The sequence below is a fragment of the Strix aluco genome, chromosome 7 (genome assembly GCF_031877795.1).
Source record: "Strix aluco isolate bStrAlu1 chromosome 7, bStrAlu1.hap1, whole genome shotgun sequence".
Lineage (NCBI taxonomy): Eukaryota > Metazoa > Chordata > Aves > Strigiformes > Strigidae > Strix > Strix aluco.
This window is the reverse complement of record NC_133937.1, coordinates 32,052,902-32,075,736: the sequence shown is the minus strand read 5'-3', so window position 1 is coordinate 32,075,736 and position 22,835 is coordinate 32,052,902. Positions and strand designations below refer to the sequence as shown.

Genomic DNA, 22,835 nt, shown 5'->3' with positions numbered 1-22,835 from the left:
AGAATATGGTCTGCCATTATTATCACGTAACATTTATGAAAACAGCAGGGGTGAAAAGATTGATGTGATACAATGCAAAGCTGAACTAAATTTCTGAAGGCCTATTATTAAAAAAAATGTATGCTGACTAATCTAAAAATCCTCAGAACTTCCACTCCAACAGTTTCAGCAAACTAAGTTCTTACTGCCCTAGGAAAAGTTATTGCTGGTGAAGTCAGCAGGAGGCTTGTTTTCTATTTCACTAAGAGGAGGATTGATCTCTGCCTCCATATATTATTAAACATAAACGGATGCACACACATTTTGATCTGGTGACAATAATAATTTATCAAGTATAAGCATTATTTCCACAGCACAAGGCCTTTACAATTTACTTTTTAACAGAAAAGATTAGGTTATTTTACAGCATTGCTCCCCTTTTCACTAGAATTAAAATACCTTTCATAAAAAAATACTGGAAATTAAAAATGTTGACTACCTATTTGAGCTCTTTTTAGAGGAGAAAATAAGCTTTGACACAACACAGAAAGTGAAACAATATTAATGACAAATGTGAAAATTCAGGGGCCCAAATCTAGACAGAACGAGCATTCACTTTGCTCCATTGGTTAAACATCAGAATTCATTCCCATGATACACATGTGATTTTAACCCTGAAGTTTACCAGCTGAGGTCTCAGTCTTGCAGTCAGATGTGAGCTCCTGCAGTTGCAGAGAGCCTCACTAAGGTTAAAAGGACCCTGAGCAGGACTTGCAAGATCTTACAAGACCTAACCTTTAATTTCACTCTTAGCATGGGAAGAGATATAGAAACGTGTGAAAGGGAAATGGGCACAGTGCTGAAGAAGGATGACATCTCCAGCACAGTTTGTATTACCAGGGACACAAAAATTGACAAGCACGTGTAAGTTATGGGAAACATCCTAGGCGGCTGCAGTGAAACCACAGGAGCTCAGGAGAAAGCTGCAAGAGTTGGTAAGGTCCTCACTATGACCAGAGGAGAGAGATATCTGTGCATTGTACAGAAGGGAAAAGCTTTATTTAAAAAAAAAAAAAAAAAAAAAAAAGAGTAAATTAGTGACGCTAGCAGACTTAGAAGAGAGGCTTTAAAGAACGGGGTTTTGCAACCAGTAGCAGGGGGAGCATTTATAAAGGGTCTTTTTTTGTTGCCCTTCGCTCCTAGTGCTTTCAAGAGTGACATTTCCTATCGCTAGAAGCGCCTTTTAAAGAAGTGGCTAACGGGCCCGTAATTACACAGCCCTGGCAGGCGGCGGGACTTCAAGAAAAACGCCACACGGTGCGCATCAGGGCTCAGCCACCTCCCCGGGGGAGGCCCTGCCGCCTCCCGCCCGCCGGGCCCGGGACACCGAACCGCGCTCCGCCGCGGGGCCTGACCCGCTCGGGCCCCGCCACCCACCTCCGCCGAGCTCGGGCACCGTTAGGTCCCGCTCCCGGCCGTCCATCTTCTTCAAGTACTGGTAGACCAAGTTCTCCTTCTCCTGGGGAGTCTCGGCGTCGAGCAGGGCGTACTCCAGCTGGGTCTGGGCGGGCAGGAGCCCCGCCAGCCCCCCCGCCGCCATGACGCCTCCTGGGCGAGCCCGCCGCCGGCACGGGCCGCTGTTTACCAGCTTCGCCGCCGCACATTCGGCACCGCCCGCAACGCGGGGGAGGAAAGCGGTAATGTAAAAGGAAAAAAAAAAAAGGCACAAGTAGGCACTAATTCGTCTGTCTTAAAGGGGAACCTTCTCATTTATTTCGTGTTTTTACATAGTTTTGATATTCACAGAAGCGTATTCGTGAGGAGAATCCCCAGCGGTTATTCCAGCTCAGCAGATTCAACACAGTCTGCTTTTCCCGCCCAGTTACATTTTATTTGTGAGTGGAATAGATGTGAAAATCGAGCAGTACCGGGACAAAGCCCAAACAAGGCACCAATAATTTAAACAGTGGGATTTTTGGAGGGTGCTGGAGGGGGGAATGCTGTGAGAGAAGCGGAAAGTTGAGCGACAGCCGCGGTGACGAAGCTGCGGAAGCGAATGCGTTGCCGCGGCGGCGAACGGCTGAGGAGAGGCAGGCGCCCGCCCGCGCCCCTTGGTGCCCGGGGAGGGAGGCAGCCACCCACCCTGTGTGCCCGCGGCGGGAGGCAGCGGGGAGGGAGGTAGCTGCCCTCGGTGGCTGCGGGGAGGGAGGGAGGCAGCCGACCTCGGTGTCCGCGGCGGGACCTGAGCTGGGGCCGCTGGCGGCGGGGAGCGCGGTCCCTCCCGGCAGCGCCGTGCCGGTGTCGGCCTTCGCGCTGTGGTGCCTCCCGGCAGCGAGCTCGTAGCTGAACTCTTCGTCGTTTTCTTTTAAAATCTTTCAGCTGCGGAGAAGCCAGGTGGCAGGCGGGGGAGCGGGGCGAGCTGGGCTTCACCTTCCGCGGCCGGGTTGGGTGCTGATGGGAGGGATTGTCGAAGGAAATGGCTCACCTCGCAAGTCTTTCTGCGTCTTGCAGACTCGGGTTTTGTTTAACAAGAGTAATTGCAAATGTTCAAAGAGACACTCATTGAATTATTTTTTAGGATAGGCTCCACCATGCTTCTGTCCCATCACGGACTGCTCTTTGGTGTGTGGCCCAGCGTTGCTTTTTTAAAATGGAGTTCAGGTGCTTTTCTTCAGATAGTGAGGGGGGAAGGGAAGAGAGAACATATTAGTGGAAGGAAAGGTAGATTTGTGAACTGTTGTTTAAGAGAAAGGAGAATATTTCGTGTGTTGCCATGTCTGAAGATGCTTTATTGGAAGAGGACATTTGGGAGTACAAATCCATTAGGAAACAAAAGCATCAGAGTAATTCAGAGAGCATCTCTACACCTGTGCAGAAAGTAAGTGATGGCAAGTGCAAGCCAAAAAGAAAGAGAAATAGCAATAAAAAAAAATCTGTAGAAAAAACTGATAAACCTCAGAAAACCGAGCAGAGATCAAGGCCAAACCAGGATGTAGATCAATGTAAAGATGACAGTAGCGTGCACTCCCAGGAAAGCGTGAGTAGCCTGACGGAACAGAGCTCACAAAATGCAAAACCCATTCACGATGGATACTGTCCGAGCTGCCAGATGCCTTTCTCTTTGCTATTGGTTCAGACACCTCGGTGGCATGTTGCTGAATGTTTGGATACACCAGGATCCATTGAAAAAGGTATGAACAGAGTAAGAAAAAAAACCTTCAGAGAAAAGTTAAGGGCTTCTCAAGTAATGTTGCAGTAAACTTTGGTTTTCATATTTAGTGCAAAGTCTGACATGGTAGTTGGTATGATTTTTAGAATGTTACTTCTGATGATTTATCAGTATTATTTTGGTTTGAGATTTTTGGTTCTTTGTGAAGAACGTGGAAATCTGGCATGAAAATCTAATCTCAAAACTTTGTAGAATAATAATAAACATTCATGGTTGTTTATCAAGCTTCAGTTTTAGTAATTTATTGAAGAAATTGAAGGTCTGTATTTGCCATTTTAAAATAACCTGTTTCAATTACTAAGTCACTGTCAGCAAAAGAACCTCCTTCAATTAAGAGGCTGCTACTTTTGACACCAAATTTCTTTCTCCTTAGGTATGAATTTTATTATCCTGTATCCATGTTGCTGTGTGACTTGTCCTGTTGTCTATGGACAGTTGGAAGCTCAAATCAGTCTGTTAGGCTAATTTACTTGAAATGTTACCCCCTGATCCAGCATGCTTTAGAAATTTTATACAGAATTGTACATGAACATTCCTGTATCATAGAGCAACGCAGTTTTGTTTTGAGTTCTGTATGAGAGGAATAAAACTGACTCATTCCAATTGCTGGTTTCATGTGGGGAAATACTGCATCTGAACAGATCCAGGTACCTAACTTATGTTCTTAATGCACTTCATAAATTTTGAAAAACAGAAAGCATATGGTCAGGAAACTTGAGTAAAGGCAGTTTAGGTAACACAGTCACTTTTCTTTTTATATCTTTGTAACTTTCCTTGAAGTTTCTTCCCCACAACAATGAAATGTGAGCCCTTTATTCCCGATTTTAGCAGTGGTTTTAATTTAAGGCAGGTGTGTTAACAACACCTCATTTCCATGTCTTACACCCATAATTAACAAATGAAAAATCTTTCTGATTGAATTATGCATTCACCTTAAAATCCTCAAAAGTTAGGCTAGCAAACTCGCTACAAAAAAGGTTTAGGGAACAGCCACAGATTTTCTGCTGATGTCTCAATCCTGAATGCTTTTTTCACATAAGTAAATACATGACTTTTTTTTTTTTTTAATTGAATGTGTAACCCAGTAGATAATTTGAAATGGAGTTTCAGGTTGATTCAGAACTGAGATTTGGTTTGTTTTGAAACACATCTACTGGCCTTTTCTGGTGCTATTGCTCTGAGCTCATTGCTTGCATTTGAGACAATTCTAAACTAGAAGCCATATGATTACATTAGCACAGCACTGAAACAGGGTTAAGTACTCTTGTTGTTAGAGGGCTGTATTAATTCAGGCGCAGTGCTGTATTAGCAGCAACTGTTTGGTTTTAGGTTGGATTCTCATTTCTAGCCAGCTCAGGGCAGGAGGTCTTGGCAGCTTGCAAATTACTTTTTACTTGTGCATTCTGTCTTCCAATAGCTGCATTTATAAGCAAAAGCTTTGAAATTGTGTGTCACATGTGATTTTTATTTTAATAATTATGCCAACTATATTTGCAAAGATACTAATGTGCCGTCTCTGTGTAACTCTTTGCATAGAGTGTCCTGATGGTTTACTGTGCACTTCCACCATTCCATCCCACTACAAGCGTTACAGCCATTTTCTACTTGCAGCAAGTAGGGCAGGAGATTATGTCATAAACTCTTCGACGAACACTTTGGAGAGGAAGATGACATATTCTACTGCTGCAAAGCCCAGCTGTTCCCCAAGTCATGTAGAGGAAATCTCACAGAATCAGAAACCATCTAATAGTGTAAAAAATGTACTGAATGATGACTGTACTTTGGTGGTACAGGGTTCACCACAAATGAAGTCTCTAAATACAATCGGTGGAAGTACTTCCTCTTTTGCAAGTGTTCAAAAGCCTCAACAGACATTTCGGCTTACACAGACCACAGATAGTAGTTGTAAATTTGAATTTTATGACTTTGCATCCTCTCAAGAAAGTGGAACAGGAGAAGATCTGTGTAGTCAGAAAGATACAAATCAGCCAAGTCTACTACAGTCAAAAGCGGACTTCAGTGACTGTGAAATTTCTTATTCTCCACTGAGTACTTTTGAGGAAAGTGAAGAGGAAACTGAGGAGGAAGAGAAGAAAGTAAAAATATCACAAAATAAATTATTCAAAGGCTGGAACTTTGAAGATGAAGAATCTAATTCTGTGGTGTTTAAAACATTTGATGGGCTTCTCTTACAGCAGAAGCCTCAGTATGAACATACCAAAACGGGAAATTTCATCATTAAAAAAAAACACTGTGAGAAAGTAAATACATCAAACTATCTAGATCACAGCGTAAAAACTGTTTCTCAGAGTCACGCGAACAGCAGGTTCTCTAATTCAACATGTGTAGATAATCAGCAAGAGGCGCTAGCCAGTGGGTCCTCTTCTCCTTTTAATTGCGAAGAGGTTGAACAGCCAGAATTTGTTTCCTCTGCTGCTAAAGCAGATAACACAGAGTCAGAAGATACTGGTGCTTGTGCTTTGGATTCTGCATATGTGAGTTTTACTGAGACATCACCACTGCTAGTCAGAGATGATACTGGGTCTCTTCTGACACAGAAAAGTAATGTTCTGAGTGATCCAGGTAACATTTTAACTAATTCAGATAAAATGACTGCCAATGCAACTGAAAAAACAGCTTGCCAGGAGAGTTTGCAGTCAGTAGTGGAGAAAGAAGGAAACCTTCATACAGCTGCTGTGTGCTTTCCCAGCCCCATCTCTAAAACAGAAACATCTCTTTCTTTAGCAAACTTGAATGCCAAATCCAGTTCTGCCAAAGGACTCAAACAAATGGACATTGGTGTTTTCTTTGGGTTAAAACCCAAAGTAAAAGAGGAGAGCAAAGGAGAGATATGTTTGAGTGAGGAAAAGCAGATACCAAGTTCAGGAACTCCCAATGGAAAGAGGCCCAGACATCCAAAAAGGAAAGCTGAAGGGTCTGTGGAAGATGTAGAAGCAGTTACAGAAAGTTCAACTAAAAATGGAGCCTTTGCAGATGTAAGTTCTGGTGGCCAAAAAAGGTGGAGAAAAAAAATTAAAGAATTATCTACTACAGACGAAGGAACTAAAAAGACCCACTGCCCTTTCTACAAGAAAATACCAGGTAAGAGGTAACTGTTGCTTTTTGTAGAGGTTAACTAATTTTGTCTTTAGTGTTTTGTTTGTTTTTTTTTTTTTTCTAATTTTAGGCTTCGGTATTCGTCACTCTTCATAACCATTCAGACTGCAGCTCATGATGAATTTTCTTTCCTCCATCTAAGTTGATAAAATCTTGCGTAGGTGCAGATCTTGAAAAGAAGGTGTTTGCAGAACCAGAGTCATCAATGGCTGAAAATAGTGAAATAGTTATCTCAGGAAAATTATTTCAAGGACTGACTTCTGAATGTTTTTGACAGAGCAAAAAACATAAGCTGTATTAAAAGATGGATCTACTTTCTTAAATGATTGTGATTACATCCCCTGTTAATATTCACTCCTATTTCCTGAATTTAATCTTTTACATCAGTTCAGTTGTGCCTGAAAATAGGGCTGTCAATAGCAATTATTTCCTTACATGAAGTTAAAAGAATTGAGTTTAATTTTGCCTATAAAATTCAGTAGTATTAGAAATTATTTACTACAACTGTGAAAACAAAGAAATGAAAACCAAGCTGGAGAGTTTAGTTAAGGAAACAGCCAAGAATTTCACAGAATCTCCTCAAGCAATTGCATAAATTACAGGATGATGGATCAGCAGCCTAAAAAGCTTCAAATTGTCACAGTTCTGTTTACCACTGAAGGACTGTGTTAGTGTTGGGTAGATACTTGAGGAAGTCAAATAGAACTACGTTAGTGATCCTAAGTGCCAAGCTGCTGCTTGAAGACTGACCTGTAAGTGTTGGTGGGGCTACACCAGTATCGTGGGTTCAATGGGCTTAAAGAATCTTCCATGTATAAAAAAATTTGAAGAGCACTGCCTACAGTGCAATTTTAAAGTTGCTTTGTTATTGTCTGTGTTATGTAGAATTCTGAATTTTTTTACTACATTTGAAGTATATTTGACTGTATTTTCTGCATTGCTAATGATACTTATTTGTTCCCATGGCTTAGTACAATTCAGCCTCCCTGAAGTTTTGCATCTGGTACCTCTCAAACACTTGGGGATTTTTTGGTTTGTGATTTTTAATTAGCAGACTGCTCTGTTTTTTTAGAGTTGCAAATACGCGATGTTCTAGCATTGAGTAAGTAGAACTATTTCTAGTTCTAGAAGATCTGGGAAATTTGAGTTACGTAAAATGGAAAAATATTTGAGTGCCACCAGGTGAATTAGTTCTGTGCACTGTTGGGTGGTTTTAAGAAACTGTAACCCAATGTGAAAGGACCATTTATCAGTATGTTTGCATTTTTTAAAAAAACTACATTTGCAGAGAAAAGGGCTATCTTTTATATGGCTGTCTTCATGCAACATCTTTTTACAAACAACACCTCATTAAAAGCAGACAGTGGCAAATCGGTCACGTTTCATCATAGAAGTGCATTCAAAGACACCAGATTGCTTGCTTGAAAGTTATATGGTAGTGTGTTTTAAGAGGAATATTAAATGTAGAATAATTGAAAAATTGCAGTTTGATCATAAAATGCATTTGGTAAGCTATGCTTAGCTTTTGTGTCAAGATGTTGATTTTAGATTTTAATCTGCATGAACTTTCAAAAATACTGTCTGAATGCAGATAAATGTGTTTTATTTGCTTAACCCATTACCATCTGTGTAGCATGGCAGCTGGACAACAGATACTTGGGAGGCCTGTGAAAGTATTTGTGTGTGGACACTTAGTTAAATTTTTATTTTAATAAGGGAAAATGTTTTTTTGTGACTGTTGATCCATGCACAAACCACGCTCATCTTTTAAATCGCTTCTTCAACTGTATGCAGCGTAACTGTATTCCCTTTTCATTTGGAAGAAAGGAAAAAGAACAAAAGGAAAATTTAATTAGAAACTGGTTCTGAACTGTTCATGTTTACTGACTGGCTTCTCTTCCCTTTTTGCTGTAGGAACTGGTTTTACAGTTGATGCCTTCCGGTATGGAGAAATTGAAGGCTGCACAGCTTATTTCCTTACTCATTTTCACTCTGATCACTATTGCGGGCTAACAAAAAACTTCATGTTTCCAATCTACTGTAATAAGGTAAGGTTTCCAAGATTACTAGATATTATCAAATCCATATGCGGCGAAAATCATTTTTATGCCGATGACAGTAAATAGAAGACCAGATGTTCCATTGTTGGGTCAGTTAGGCACAGTGGATATGTATAGGGGAATCTGGGTTTTCCTTGTGAGAAATTCTTACCCTGATTTGACTGACGAAGAAGATCAGTGAAAGTTCCCTGTCTAGATACCATGAAAAAATTCAGGTTTAAAAGGATCTCTAGAGGTCATATAGACTGATCTCCTGTGCAGTGCAGGTCCAACTTCAAAGTTAGATCAGACTGCAGAGAGCCTTTGTCAGTCAAATTTTGAAAACAGGACAGATTCTACTACGTATCCTTGCAACCTGTTGCAATGCTTACCCACTCTGAAATTTTTTTCCTGATATACAATTGAAATGTCCCCTTTTGCAACTTGACATTGTAGCTTGTTCTTTTTGTGTGCATCATGGAGAATAATCTGGCTCCATCTTCTCTATAACCCTATTCAAGTGATGGAAGTCTGAAATTAGATTCCACTTAAGCCATCTCTTCTCCACATTAAGTAAATGGAGTTGTTTTAGCCTGCTCCTGTGCTGCTCCTGCTGCTGAATGGCCAAGACTGCCATTAGCTATCATATGTCCAACCAACTCTTCTTTAGAACTCGTAACATGGTAGGGCACCTTGCCTAATCAACCCATGCAGAACCTGCATCAAAAAAAACTATTTCTGATTTACTCTGGAAGTCTCCTGGAAAACTTGTCCTGTAATGCCCTTCCAGTAGGTCTTGGGGTGACTGCAGTCCTCTGTGATAAGATCCAGAGCCTGGAAACTTCTTCAGTTGTTTAAAGAAGGCTTTACCCGCCTTCTCTTCTTGACCTGACAATGTATATCAGATGTTATTCCCCTTGTTTGCCTCCTCCTTGATTCCAATCCATAACCTGTTGACAGGCTTTTAAAAGTTTGCTTTTTTAAGATGGCTTTTTTCAGTTTGCTTTTTGAGAGGTGAAATGCTACTGAAAGGCTTGATTATACCCAGGATCTCATAGTTTCTCTCTAAGCCAGACAGTCTGGCTTTGAGAGCCTTTGTTTCTAAAATAAACAGAGGCTTTTTTTAGATTCTGTTCCTATTCCATATTAAATCCTTTCCCTGTTACAGATAACTGGCAATCTGGTGAAGAGCAAACTTCGAGTCAAAGAACAGTACATCCACGTGCTGCCGATGGACACAGAATGTATAGTGAATGGGATCAAAGTGTTGTTGCTCGATGCCAATCAGTATGTGTCATTGCATTTGTTGTGGAACATTTGTATGTATAGAATATTAAAGATAAATAGCTGTACAGATACAGTTTATGTTTTCATGATTTTTAGGTTCCAGTGGATCTGAAAAAATAAGCGTGAAAATACTTCACGTTCCTAAATTGGCTTGGTAACAAGCATTTTCACTTCAGAAGTGAATTAGGCATGTAGAAGCCTAAATTTCTTGCAAGCAGTTAACTTTTGAAACAGGTGAATTATCTGTGAAAATGGAACTTAGACTTTTTTGATAATTTTATTTTAACTTTGTTTGCTTATAATGAGTACATAGTGTTAACCACTCATAGCTCCATAATTTTTAAGCTTGTTGAGAGGTTGAGTGATTTTTCTAGTGGTCTGGACACTTTAGTTTTTGGTGTCTAGTTGGGAACATTCTAGATTTGCTTATCAGATATGTTAGGTTTCTGTAGCTTCAACTGAAGATAGTGAAATCTTCAGCTAAAGCAGAATGTAGTACTTTGGATCCTGGGCCAACATTTTCAAAACTGAACTTTAAAGAAAAACCTGTTGAAATCTGCAAGGAGGCTTCTACTGGATTTGGTGATAAAGGGTGAGATTTTTGACCATTATGCTGGCACTGTGTGATAATGCTGGATTTGAAGTTCAGTAGCACCTGACTTCCAACTCTGTGCTCTTGCAGTTCTGCCTCCCGGTACCTTATTTGGCTGTGGGATAGAGGAAGAGTCCTTTCCCTGAAGTATATATTGAAACGCAGCACTGTGTCACAGCTGGTTTGAATATTACTTACTGTAGGATTTGTTTATAGTTGGAGAGATAAGATTCCACGAAGCCCTTTGAGAACCCTTTCTGGGAATGAAGGAAGCCTTGTTGCTTATGTAATTTGGACACTTCTCATTTTTCCAGTTTGATTCTTTGCTTCAATTTAAAAGGCATATAAACCTTAGGTACAAAGTTCAGCTTCTTGGAGGGTTCACCAATTCTGTCATTTTAGCTTTTATTCATGCCAGTTTTTCCTTTTTTTGAGATTTCCTTTACCCTTTACAGATGATTCATGTCCAAAATGGTCCCACTCTGGTTTTCCAGTCTGAGCTCTTGCCATTCAGACAGCTTTGGCAAGGAACCACAGAAGGTGCAATGAATTCGCTGTGGCCAATAAGAGAATTGTATTTATAACCAGGGAATTCTGGAGGGAGGATGATTAAAATCTGCAAATAGAATATAAAAGGAAATGCTTCAGTAAGTCCTGCAGGAATGAAGATGCATCTGCAGTAATACAATTCTGTTTCTTCTGAATAAGAATGCTGCTTCTCTTTGGTGGGCTGTTTCCCTTTTGAATCAAGTAATACAACCTCAGGGATTGCAACTGAGGCTGCATCTTTGTCGTACCTAGAAGAGAGCATCCCAAAAAGGCAGTTAATGCTTGATTACTGTTGCTGTGTTTTTTTCTTCTCTCCGTCTCAGCTGAGCTTGTCTATGGCCATAAGATTAGCTTCAGAATTCCTTTAGAAATCGGGAATTTCTAGCTGAGTTAGGCTGCGTAGTAGCTGTGATTTAAAATGCTGTTCTGCACACCTTCCTGCTACTGAAGGGTGGTATATCTTGTAAGGCAATTTATCAGTATAGAGAACTAACATAATTTGTATGGGGATTTTTTATTTGTTTCAGTTGTCCAGGTGCAACAATGATCCTTTTCTATCTACCCAGTGGAACTGTTATTTTGCACACAGGAGACTTCAGGGCAGATCCTTCTATGGAGCGCTACCCTGCTTTGATTGGTCAACAAGTCCACACCCTTTACCTTGATACCACGTAAGTTGTGTTGTTTTTTGGTTTTGTTTTGGGTTTTTTTTTTTTTTTAATATAACCCCTTTTTGGTTTAGTAAGACTCTGTATGAACCAGATGTAAGTGTAAATGACATTACTGTTTTAACACTTGTTAGCTCTGTTTAGTGTTGAACAAAGCCAAATATTTATTGAAAGTCCATGTATGTCTAGCTTGTTCATTTGTTATGCTGTTACATGACAGAATAAAAGTGGGTGGTGGAAAAGATGCTAAAGTATTTGCTGAGATGACCTTATTATTTATAAGTGGTATTAAATTCTGGGTGTCAAAACTCATACATTGAGTGCTCAGCTCTAAAACAAGACGTTCATGGAACACCAGTTTGATGTGGATTCAACTCTATTATGAAAAGGGGTGTTGGGGAATTCAAAAAGTGAAAGAATGACAAATGGTTAAATTAGTTGTCCAGATTTTCATTAGATCTTTCTCTGACTCATGTATATAAAATGGGTTTTCTGTGTATGATGACTAATGCCCAGCTGCAGTCTTTTATTTCTGTTTCATATGTTTCTGTGAATGAATAATGCCTTATGTTACGGTTTGTGTGCATGATAAAAAATAGACATAAGGATGAAATTAGTATGTGATACAAATATCTAGTTTGAAAGAGCACTTGGTATTTATAGAGAAAAAATGCAGAATTGAGTGTCAGTGTCGGACAAGTGAATGGTTGTAGAGAAAAGACTGTTCTATGCAACGTAAGTTATTGCAACACTTTCATCTGGGCATCTCAGTGGATTCTAGTAAACAGGTTTCAAATAGACTGAAATTATATAGAAGGATAACATCTTTTTTGCTACTTTGTTATTGTATGCATGGAGTTTTGAGAGCCTTTGTGGTAAATTCAGATGTCTTCCGTCTTGTGTAACGAAGTGTGTATCTTGTTTCGATGCCCCAGATACTGTAGTCCTGAATACACTTTTCCTTCTCAACAAGAGGTTATCCAGTTTGCTGTCAATACTGCCTTTGAGACAGTGACTTTAAACCCGCGTACTCTAGTTGTCTGTGGCACCTATTCCATTGGAAAAGAAAAAGTTTTTTTAGGTATGTACTGGATCAAATAACTAAATAAATACCTAAATTTGTGTTAAAAGACCTTTTTCTTGAAGATATAAAGGGTCGCTTAGTCTTGGTGGTCAGATACTGTGTAAAGAAATTGAATATACTTAATAATCCTACTGCTAGTTTTTTAGTTTTCCAATCAATTTCTGAAAGAAATATTTTTCTGCCATGTTTACAAGCTCCACAAACATACAGAAGGCCAATTTGGATACTAAATGAATGAACCTATTTAACTGATCGTGGTGAGAAAATTGCTGGTGGCAATTAAAAAAACCCGTAAAGTCTTTATGACATTTTTGTTGTTAATAATTTCATGTTGTCAAGAAACAGCAAAGGGGTATAATTAAACTTCTGTTTTGCTAACAGTTTTCCTTCTAGGGTTATATTACATATTTTCCTAAATATTTATAGTAATCAGTTTTAATGAAATCAATTTTACCAAAGCATTCCCCAAACCAAAACACATCTTTTCTGACTTAATGAAAATCTTGTGTGCTATGCTTCACTCTGGTACAGCATTAGGAACCAACATGATTGCCCAGATGTGTACTCTAGAGCAGGCAGCTGTGTACCATTTGTGCTTTTGAGTGTACTTAATGCCATCAATACAAGACTTACTTTCACCAAAATTTAGTCTATCTTTAACGTGAGCTGTTTGTCGCATATTCTAAAAACTGCACGTTTCTGGAATCTTTGAAATAAATACCGCTTCACCTCAGTGACATTCTGCCAAAGAAATATGACTTAGAACTTATCCTTCTCTTTTGTCATACACAATTCTGCTGTTAAAATGTAGGAGCCAGTTTTTTAACAGCCATTACAAGTTTCTCAATTTTAGAATATGAAACACTGTATCCTGTTGAATATGGATTTTTTTTCAACAGTAAAAATGATCCAGTGCAATAATTATGAGTATCTCCAAAACAGCCAAAAAAGGAACACTCATAATTTTCATTATCTGATTTCTTCCTGATTAATCCTAAAGCAATTGCTGAAGTTCTGGGCTCAAAAGCAAGTATGTCCCGTGATAAGTACAAAACACTGCAGTGCTTGGAGTCAGCAGCTGTTAATTCCCTCATCAGTGTGGACTGGGATGGGACTTTGCTTCACGTTCTTCCCATGATGCAAATTAATTTTAAGGTAAGTTCAGAGAATATACTCCGTTGATTAACCTGCTGGCTAATCTTACTGTTGGCTCCTCCCAACAGTGTGTGTTTGTGTTTGGTGCTTTTTAACCTCTTGTCAGATCATATTTATTTAGTAAAGATTTGACATGTAGCAATACATTGAAAATGAAATGCAATTAAACATTAATATCTGTCTCCAAACATGATGCACAGAAAGTGTAATTTCACTTCAGTGCAGTGCTGCTACAAGATAAGATGAGGTTTTTTCAAAGGCTTGATCTTTGCAGGCCTTTTTGAAGTAGATTTATGTAATGACTGCAGGATCTGTCCTATTAGCAATTAATATATTGTGACATGGAGTCCCTGTTTTTTTCAGCCTGTCTTTTACCTGGTATGATGTGGGAAAAGACTAAAAGGATTTTTTGCCTGTGAGTCTCTGTTTTGAGGCAGCCTGTGAACAAAGCCAACTTCCAGTCTGGTGTTTGATAAAAAAGGAATAGGGTTCTCCACGTTCCTCTCAGTTCAATTTTCATGTATTTATAATGATATTTTCGTCTTTTAAAAGAATATTCTCTCTCCTCCTGTGTTGAAGAGTTACATGGGGATATGGATACTTGAAAGTCAATGAAAACTCACTCATAAACTGGTACACACAGGGAGTGAATTGAAGGACACCTCATATATACACATTAGTTTTTCCACACACGGTCTCTCTCATATTTGTAGCAAAAGCAAGTAAACCAGTTTATTTTAAGACATTGTTTCATCTCAGTTGACTTCAAATGCACATCTCAGTTGAGATTTGAGGCAGCAGGTTTTTGTTGTTGAGAGTTTTTGTGGGAATTTCTTAGTTAGGAAAGATGACTAACTCCTGGGGGGAAAGTTTTTCTAAATAGACTACAAAATACAGAATGGCATTAAGGCAAAGCAGCAGGCTCTAGATTAAAGGTAGCCTGGAAGAAAGAGAAAAATAGTGGTCACTTACGCCTTACAGACTTGGATTCATTTTCCTGCTTTGCTTCAGGCCTGCTGTGCCATCTCAAGCAAATCCTTCAGAGCAAGATGGTATTTAGCTGCAGGACCAGTCAAGGTCAGAGCTGACCTAAAAAGGAGAAAAAGAGGCTATACAATTTGGATGGGAGCTGCAGGAGATGGAACTTAATATCTTAATGTTTTAACGTTGTTCTATAATCTTTTCCATGGTGGGACAGAAAATGAGTAATGGAAATGTGCATGGATTTATTTTTAATGTGTTGTGTTGTCTTAAACAGTAATATATTTTAGTTTCTTCTGCAGATTTTTTGGTGGTTATGTGATTCTTCTGTCATGTGTCCCAGCGTGTATGGAGTACTCGCGTAGTTGGACTTTTTCAGGCAGAGGGTGTGATTATACCACAAGGGAGTCTAGAAAGCCTTACTTCTCAGAGATAGGCAGTTGTATCACGTGCAGGGTCTCGTCTCTGAGAACAGGAGGTTCTAGACAAATCTACAGCGTGCCAGAAGCAATGCCTGGACCCAGGAAAGGGCCGGGAAGATTAAGGCACAGTGGTGGACAAGAGTCCTGGTGTAACAGCCGTGGCCCTCTGTGCTGTGTGAAGTTGTTGGAAGGTGGTCTCATGCTGTTGTTAGTAATTTTGTGCCCATGTAAGGTAGGTGTGCTAGGGAGACTTCCAGAGCGCTAAACATCCGACGATGCCGGTAGCTAGATGAACGTGCAGGTAGAATGTAGTATCAGTGAAATGTGGAGAATGTTACATGCTTAAAGATGAGTTCATATGTTATTTCTGCTCCAGCAGCATTAGTAAACATGATCTCAGAAAAGACAATATTTTTAATAATAAATTATCTGATCACTTGTAATCTTGTTCTAGTTAAGGAATGATGAATGATACCATCCTGTTTTTGCAGACCATGTAAATGTTGATGTCGTCATCTCCAGTTGCATGTTTTTGTCTTGTGCTGGATTATACAGGTTTTGTCCTGAATTATTGGCTCATTACTGGGAAAGCCAGAATTTTTTAGTGATCACTAAATGCCAGTGCCTTCATTATCTTCTGGGTCTTTCCTACCTCTTCTGTTTTATTTGATCCCCAGCCCTACCCAAAAACACAATCCTACTTCTTAATTTGGGCTGATTTCCTGCTTGTGTAGTTTCAGCTGCAAACCTACAAATCCATGAAATCCTTATGTGAGTATTCTCAGTCAAAAGCTCAGATTCAGTCCTTATTTAGTAAACCAAGTACTTCTGTGATCTTGTACATCAGTTGCCTTTTTAGTAGAATGCAAATAGCCAAACCCTGATGGTATATTATAGTATCTCCTAGAAGCCCCAGTTTTATAGCCTTATTTTGCCTGTTACACTCTTTTAGGAAAAAACCAAACCTGTCTGTGCTCCTGGCTTGATAGTTCTAAAGAACTGTATGCATGATTTTTCTGCTTTTTATTACTGAAAAACTTCTCTGGTCTGTTTCTAGATAAAGAACAAAAAAAAGCTGCATAAGCTAAATGCACTTACCACAACTGAAGCCTACTTTGAAGTAACTGTTGATAAAACTGTACCTGCCAAGGAAAGCTTCCATATTTCTTTCATAGCTGACTTCTCCCAAGACTAAATCTGGATGCCCCCAGATTTCCTTTCTACCCCAAATAGAAAGGAAAGGAGTTCATCGTTTTGAGATACTCCTACATATGCTTCCTTGTTCGCAGCCTTTCTGCTGTGATCAGGGGCTTTTTATTTCCTGATCATTGAGTCTCCAGATTGCTGGAAAATGCTATAAATTTTTTTTATAAAATTGATACTTTTTTTGAATCCATATTCAGGAATTTTAGAAATAATTTTGCAGTCTCTATGTTGTGAATATTTTTTTCCTTTTGGTGGCATTGTGCAGCTGTTTAATTCCAGTTTCGGTGCTATCTGAAATCTGCTTTTCTCCATGTTGATTTTCAGCAGTAATATGAAGCATGATTTTCCATTTTGGAGTCAGCTGTTTTATTATTTGTGAACAACTAGCTTAGCTGTTCACCTATGATTTATAAACACTGTATTGATTCAGCAGAAAGTGTCATTCACCTAAAAGCCACAGGCGCTTAGAAAAGTACAGAAACCTCTCTCTGTCTTTCCCCTAGTTACCAGAGTTTAAAGACTAACGTTGGTACCTTCTGCCTAGAACTGAAGTAATTCATCAAACAAAAATGTATAGTGACCATAGTTGTATTAAATCCACCATGAAAAACATGTGGATCAGTGAGTGTTTTTTTGGCAGGTTGAAAGATGATTTTTGTAAACCCACAGCATCATATGTGCTGTACCCTAGATTTTCACTTGGCCAAAGACTTGGTGACAATAACGTATGGTGCATTTCTCTTTTCTGCTTGAGCTGTCTTGTGTCAAGATGTACACGTTTCTGTACACATGCAGCCACACTGAGGGAAACTGTGCTACCTGACTTGTCCATCACATTTTTTATCTGCAAACGTGTATTTGAATATTGAATTCTGGGCAATTTTCTATTACTGTATCAGGAGTTGTGTCCCTCGCAAAATCCGGTGAAGAAGCAAGTTCAAATTTGAGAAGAAAGCATAACTTTTCTGCTGTATAAATTCATATCGGTAGTCTCGATCTGTAGTTAGTATGAAAGCAGTCCCGTTCATAATATTGACTACCTGGCCGGGTAGCACTAGAGTTGATGTATTTTATCCAGGCCTTAAGACTGCCCCCTTGAGAAGAACCAGTACTTGAAATGAGTGTTTGGCTAAGGTATGTGAAGTCTGAAGGGTGAAACTAGAAAGAACAAGCCATAGGGGATCAGAGGCAGCGAAAATACAGTGGCAGAGGAGTAAGCTTTTTGTGTCGTTGTATTACTGTTGGATTCGGTGGGATTCTTTGTTCATTTGGGTTTTTTTCTATGTATAGCTCTGGCTTTCTTGAGGAGTTTATTAAGAGTTGATATCAAAGTTTCTTAAGGTGCTGCCTGGGTCAACAGTGAGGTGACATGCTGTAGATTCATGTTCTGGATATTCTTAATGGATAACGCTTACATAAATTTAAAAATATTTATACTTTTTATATGTGTGATATCTTAATTAAAATACTTATAAGAATAAAACATTAACTTGCTGCAGTATTGCAAGTGGATTCGATATATGATAAGGAAAGATTTTTAAAAAAAATTCAAAGAGATGTGGTACTTCAGTATGGTTTTACTCCAGTAAAGTAGAGGGATTGCTTCATGTACTGATGAATAGCTGTTCTTGAATAAGCCAAATGAGTTTAAGTGGTGTTAGGGCTGATTGTAAATTAACTATTTAATCATGTTTGAGTCTTCTCCTACCTGATGGAATCTGTTTGCGTGTACCGCTGACTTCAGCAACACTGTAGATAACAGGCTGTCATGGTGATTGAAGGAGGTTGATTTAGCAATGAAATATGTTTTCCATTTTAAAAGATGAAGGTTTAGAACAGTGTTGACTAAAGCAATAAAAGAAAAAATTGGAATGTAAGTTTAAAGTGGACTTGTTATGAATAAACACTATAGTAATTCTTTTTGTGGAAAGAGGCCATCTTTTCTAAAATGCATGCATGGTTCTTTTGCAACAAACAATTTTTTGTAACAGTCAAAAATTGAGGCTTCTGCCACTTGAATGTGCAGTGGAAGATTTCCAGAGAACTCTGGGGTATTCAGGTCTGTGCACCTCTTCTATGTTGCTTTATTTAGCTCAGTAAAGTCTTGTACTATCATTGAGGTGAGATTTTCAAAAGTACCTGTGATCGAAATGCACAAATAATTTTTATGCGATTGAAATTGCATCCTTAATGTGAACGTTGCACACTTGATTTATAACACAGTTTGAAAGCAGATTAGCGTTGGTTAATATAATGATCATTCTATTTGAAGTACTGTATTTAGATTTCATTAGAGCATGGGGAGCAAATATGTGAATTATCACCTTAAGCTATGTTGGTCTTCCTAAAATGAAGTGTGAAGGAGAGTTAGACTGCTACAGTTGTGTCTTTAATATAGTGAAGAATGAACACTTGCAGTGTATTAACAGTCATGGCAGCTAGCCACAATTCCTGTTGCTGAATGAAACATGTGTTGTGGTAGGTTTTTTGTTGTTCTGTTATGTGCTCCGTTTGATGGATTCATTAGATTGCTACTGGTCATTGTACTGAAGGTGCTGTTAAATGTGGCAGTGTCACAGGCAGCTTTCTGCTTCCCTGCTTAATAATTTTCAAGTATCTGACAGGTTAGTTAGTGTTCCTAACAGCCTATCCATCCCCCTCTCCCCACCTATACAAAATAAAGTTTATGATTTTGAGTTCTATAATCTTGTAGAGCTTTCAGATGGAGAATGTGCCTTTAAGATTTTATACAAGACACATGAAAGTGATTGTCTATTTTTGGTTTGAAATAACACTGACTTCACTTTATCCAGGAATAGGATTGTACATTCCTTATACTTTTCTCTCATCTTTTTCCCAATCCTAGTTTAAACAACACTGAAGGCTAACTTAGCCAACTTGGAAACTTTTTCAAGTTAATTTTTTTTGGAGTGAAGAGATGAGAGGTGGTTTCCTTCCTGTCATGAACAGAGATGTGCTTAGTGCTCAGAGCAATATTCAACTCATGCACTGGTTTGCTGCAGTTTTTGGGGTAGTTCACTTAATCTTCAGGGCTTCTGAACGTAAGCAGATGTCAGGATGTCAGTGGCACTTTAAGTGAACCAGATGATTTTTCACTGAAGCAGGCTTTCACCATCTTTTATCACCACTCAGCTGCAAGAGTGCTGACCTCCAGCTGAGAGGAGGAAATGAATGACTTAAGGGGCAAGAGCTATAAGAAGATGCGATCATGCTTTATGTGTTCTGATCTGTAATGCATAGCTGTTAATATGTGCTTATTCAGATGAAGCAATTGAGATCCTAAGGTACCAGGTGCTCTGCAAATGTAAATATTTATCATTAATAATTTCAAGGCAGATGGTATTTTAAATAAAAAGGTTCATATCAAAACATAAAAATAAAATTTAGTCCGAAGTTTCTCCATTGTGAAATCTCCAACCTTTAGACTAATGAGCTATTTAATGGGATTCAGTATATGCTATATTCTTTTCACAGGGCTTGCAAGATCACTTGAATAAGTTTTCTGAGAATTTTGATCAAGTTCTGGCTTTCAAACCTACTGGGTGGACCTACTCTGATTCATGCCTTTCTCTGGTGGATATCAAACCTCAGACAAGAGGAAAGATCACCATATATGGTATAAGAGTGGTAAAGATTCAGTGAATTTAGATTTGTGTGGATGGTTTTCATATTTTTATTCTGGAAACTCCTACTGTTCATTGTAACTAGTACTTTTTCTGATAACTCATTGAGAAACTGAACAGATGGATCTCTCCAGGAGAGATCTGTGAACTGAGTAATTGAGAACACTGTAAATGCAGTCTTTAACATATATTTTGCTCCTGTCCTCCTCTTGCAGATAAAGACTTTTATCTGATATATGTAGAGACTTCAGGGGTGAAATTTTGGCCCAACTGATGCTGACGTCAGTGCGGTTCTAGGGATTTCATTCCATACCTTACTCATTTGTGAGAGACTGTGGGTCTTCCTCTCAGTTCTTATCAGTGGGTGGAGTTGAATCTTTTAGCATTAATTTAACCATATACTTGGTGTTGCTCAGTTTACACTGATGAATGATTTGGTAACTTAATGCAAGGTAATTTTTCCAGAAGGAAAAACTGGGTTTTCATTTTACCTTAGCTATAAACTTTAGATCTCAACTATGGATTTTAAAATATATTATCTGAAGTATTTCTTAGCTGGAAGGCTTGCGGAAGTATTTTGGCAAGAAGCTAAGTAGACTGACAGATCACTGTGATTTGTTTCATTTCAGGGATTCCTTACAGTGAACACAGCAGTTACCTGGAAATGAAGCGTTTTGTTCAATGGTTGAAGCCACAGAAAATCATCCCCACTGTAAATGTTGGTGACTGGAGAGCCAGAAGCTTGATGGAGAAGCATTTTAGAGACTGGATGATTGAGGGCAGTAGGCATAAATAAATGTGAGGAAGAATGTATAGTTCAAAGGAGGTAGGCTGGAGTGGGAATTGTGTGTTCCTGTGAGTTTTATTTAATTCCTTTTTCCACGGAGCTCCCTTTAGGGAGGACTAAGCTGCCATTCTCCCGAGAAAGCTGAATTTTGGGGGAAAAAAAAAAGGCACCTTGCTTTCTTATGTACCCACTACTTATTTTTCCCATAACTTAATAACTTTTTTGCAAATGCATATTTCAGGTTATTTTTATTTTACTCCTTTTTCCGTATTCTTAATTTTCCTCAGATTATGGAGATGCCCAGATGTATAATGCTGGGGGAGAAACTGCTTCCAGGTTAATAATTTCTGAAAAGAAGGTATTGTAGTAAATGAGACAATATTAAGCTTATGTCGCATGCTGTCAATTCCGGCTTCAGAGAAGCTGGTTTCATGAGGCAGAACTGGCTATTGTGATTTAAATCTTGTAAACAAAATTTACCTTGTGAGAGAGGATTGGCTTGGGCTCTTGCAGCATATGTACTTAGGAGATTGATTTTTATAAACAACGTTGCTACCTACATTCTGCTCAAGATTTTCATATTTTTTTTAACAAATAAAGAACCTACATGAAGCCTGTGTGTTCTTTCTGAGCAAAATGCATTTATTTTCAGTACTGTAGTTACTAATCTGAGAAACCTTTGGTGAATGTTCTGTATATGTTGATTGTGTAAGATTGCTCCTGCGTCCTGGTAGTGCAAATTCTCAGCACGTGGTCAAAGCACAGAAGTGGTTCCACTCCATGTAGTCCCCTGCAGTGCATTTGGGTTGGCAGGGCTGTGTGTACAGGTTTGTTACTTGAATATTCTGGAAAAACAGGAAAGGCAAATATTAGTACTGGCAGTAGAAAGGTAGGTTTCATTATGCATTTTTTTCCCCTGAATCCTACCAGATTATCAGTGCTGCTTTTCCTGTATCTGCTTGGTATTTATGATACTGAAGTACGTGGTTGCATGCAGGCACGCTAGTATAATTTTAAGCACTAAAATAACAAATGTTCTGAACTTCCAGGATTTACAAAGTTCCATCATGCGTAAACAATCATCCCCCAACCCCACAGAATAGCTCATCTGAAAACTTCAATACCATTTTTGTTGGGAAAACATTTCTTTAATGATCAGTGTAAGTATAAACAGATCCTTGTCTTTGAGTGATGAGCTCTGTAATGTGAAGTCCCTTTATTTCTGTCTTCTGAGAGAAATTAACTTTGCAAAACTCTGATGGAAAAAAAGTTCTTGTTGTGATTCAGAATTCTTTCAGAACATTCACTGAAATATGGCATTGTTTTTATTTTACATAATGCATTATGATAGCTCTCCTTATCACAAGAACTAGTAACTGTCTTGGGTTGGCACGCTCACTCCTAGGATTCCACTCCTTCTTGGAGTAGGTGTGTGAAGAATCTTTTACAGTCTTTGTGAATACCAAACCTGCATTAATGCCTCCTAGCAGTTGAATCGCTAAAGAACTGTGCATGGTTTTTTTTGGCCTCCCAAGTCTTTTTCCTGACTAATTTTGCACCAAGTATGAGGGGCTGGAGTAAGCACCCCAAAGTCAAAATCTTAATCGTGATTCCGACATCTTGCTTCCATAGTTGCATTTCCAAGAATGAGTATCCCTACAGAGAATGAGAACGGGTGAGGGCTCTCCACACGCTGCTGCTGTCACGGATTTGTGGTTCCATTAGCCTGCATGTGAGTGGTAACGTGGAACCAAAGTGATCCGGCTTTCAGTGCAGCTGGTAGGTGGAGACACCTGTGCCTCCCTGTGGCTCTTTCCTTCCTGCTATCAGTTTCTATCTTGTTACCCAGAACGAAGGGTTGGTTTTGGTTTTTTTTTCTTTTAAAAGCAAACATATTTCTGAGACTAACCACAAAAATTACGTATTTTGGAAGACACTGACATTGGCATCTGCTGGACTAACCCAGTTAATACTGCCCTGATTTGGAACAGATGGTGATGGGCTCGCTTCAATCAGCAAAGCAGAATGGCTTTTGTGCTGGGTGCCTTTTTTTGTCTCTGTGCCGGGGTCTGGTTCCAGTTGCCTGCTCTGCTGTA

At 39.1% G+C, this 22,835-nt stretch overlaps 2 protein-coding genes across 3 annotated transcripts in view; one reads left to right on the top strand and one right to left on the bottom strand.

Moving 5' to 3' along the window:
• The window catches only part of NHLRC2 (NHL repeat containing 2), a 35,614-nt gene extending 34,035 nt beyond the window's left edge, over positions 1-1,579 (bottom strand). The window contains exon 1 of the mRNA XM_074831318.1: positions 1,417-1,579. Within this exon, the coding sequence (XP_074687419.1) occupies positions 1,417-1,579 (163 nt within the window). The remainder of the gene's footprint in view (positions 1-1,416) is intronic.
• A 570-nt stretch (positions 1,580-2,149) lies between these two features.
• DCLRE1A (DNA cross-link repair 1A) lies at positions 2,150-21,351 on the top strand. Of its 2 annotated transcripts, none has more exons than XM_074831316.1 (9): positions 2,150-3,170; positions 4,745-6,310; positions 8,240-8,373; positions 9,533-9,651; positions 11,320-11,463; positions 12,396-12,541; positions 13,545-13,699; positions 19,804-19,945; positions 20,582-21,351. In XM_074831316.1, exons 1-9 carry the CDS (start codon positions 2,753-2,755, stop codon positions 20,746-20,748), a joined length of 2,991 nt encoding a protein of 996 aa, XP_074687417.1. In that variant the 5' UTR covers positions 2,150-2,752; the 3' UTR covers positions 20,749-21,351. The 2 variants fall into 2 exon arrangements, with proteins under 2 accessions (XP_074687417.1, XP_074687418.1); XM_074831317.1 differs by having other exon boundaries at positions 19,804-19,956; positions 20,582-20,750.
• Positions 21,352-22,835: the final 1,484 nt, after the last annotated feature.

Bases quoted from the DNA above. Each gene is read 5' to 3' on its own strand.
- DCLRE1A (XM_074831316.1), top strand. From the start codon at position 2,753: ATGTCTGAAGATGCTTTATTGGAAGAGGACATTTGGGAGTACAAATCC. The intron at 3,171-4,744 runs GTATGAACAGAG...CTCTTTGCATAG, and splicing joins ACCAGGATCCATTGAAAAAG to AGTGTCCTGATGGTTTACTG. The intron at 12,542-13,544 runs GTATGTACTGGA...TTAATCCTAAAG, and splicing joins AAAAGAAAAAGTTTTTTTAG to CAATTGCTGAAGTTCTGGGC.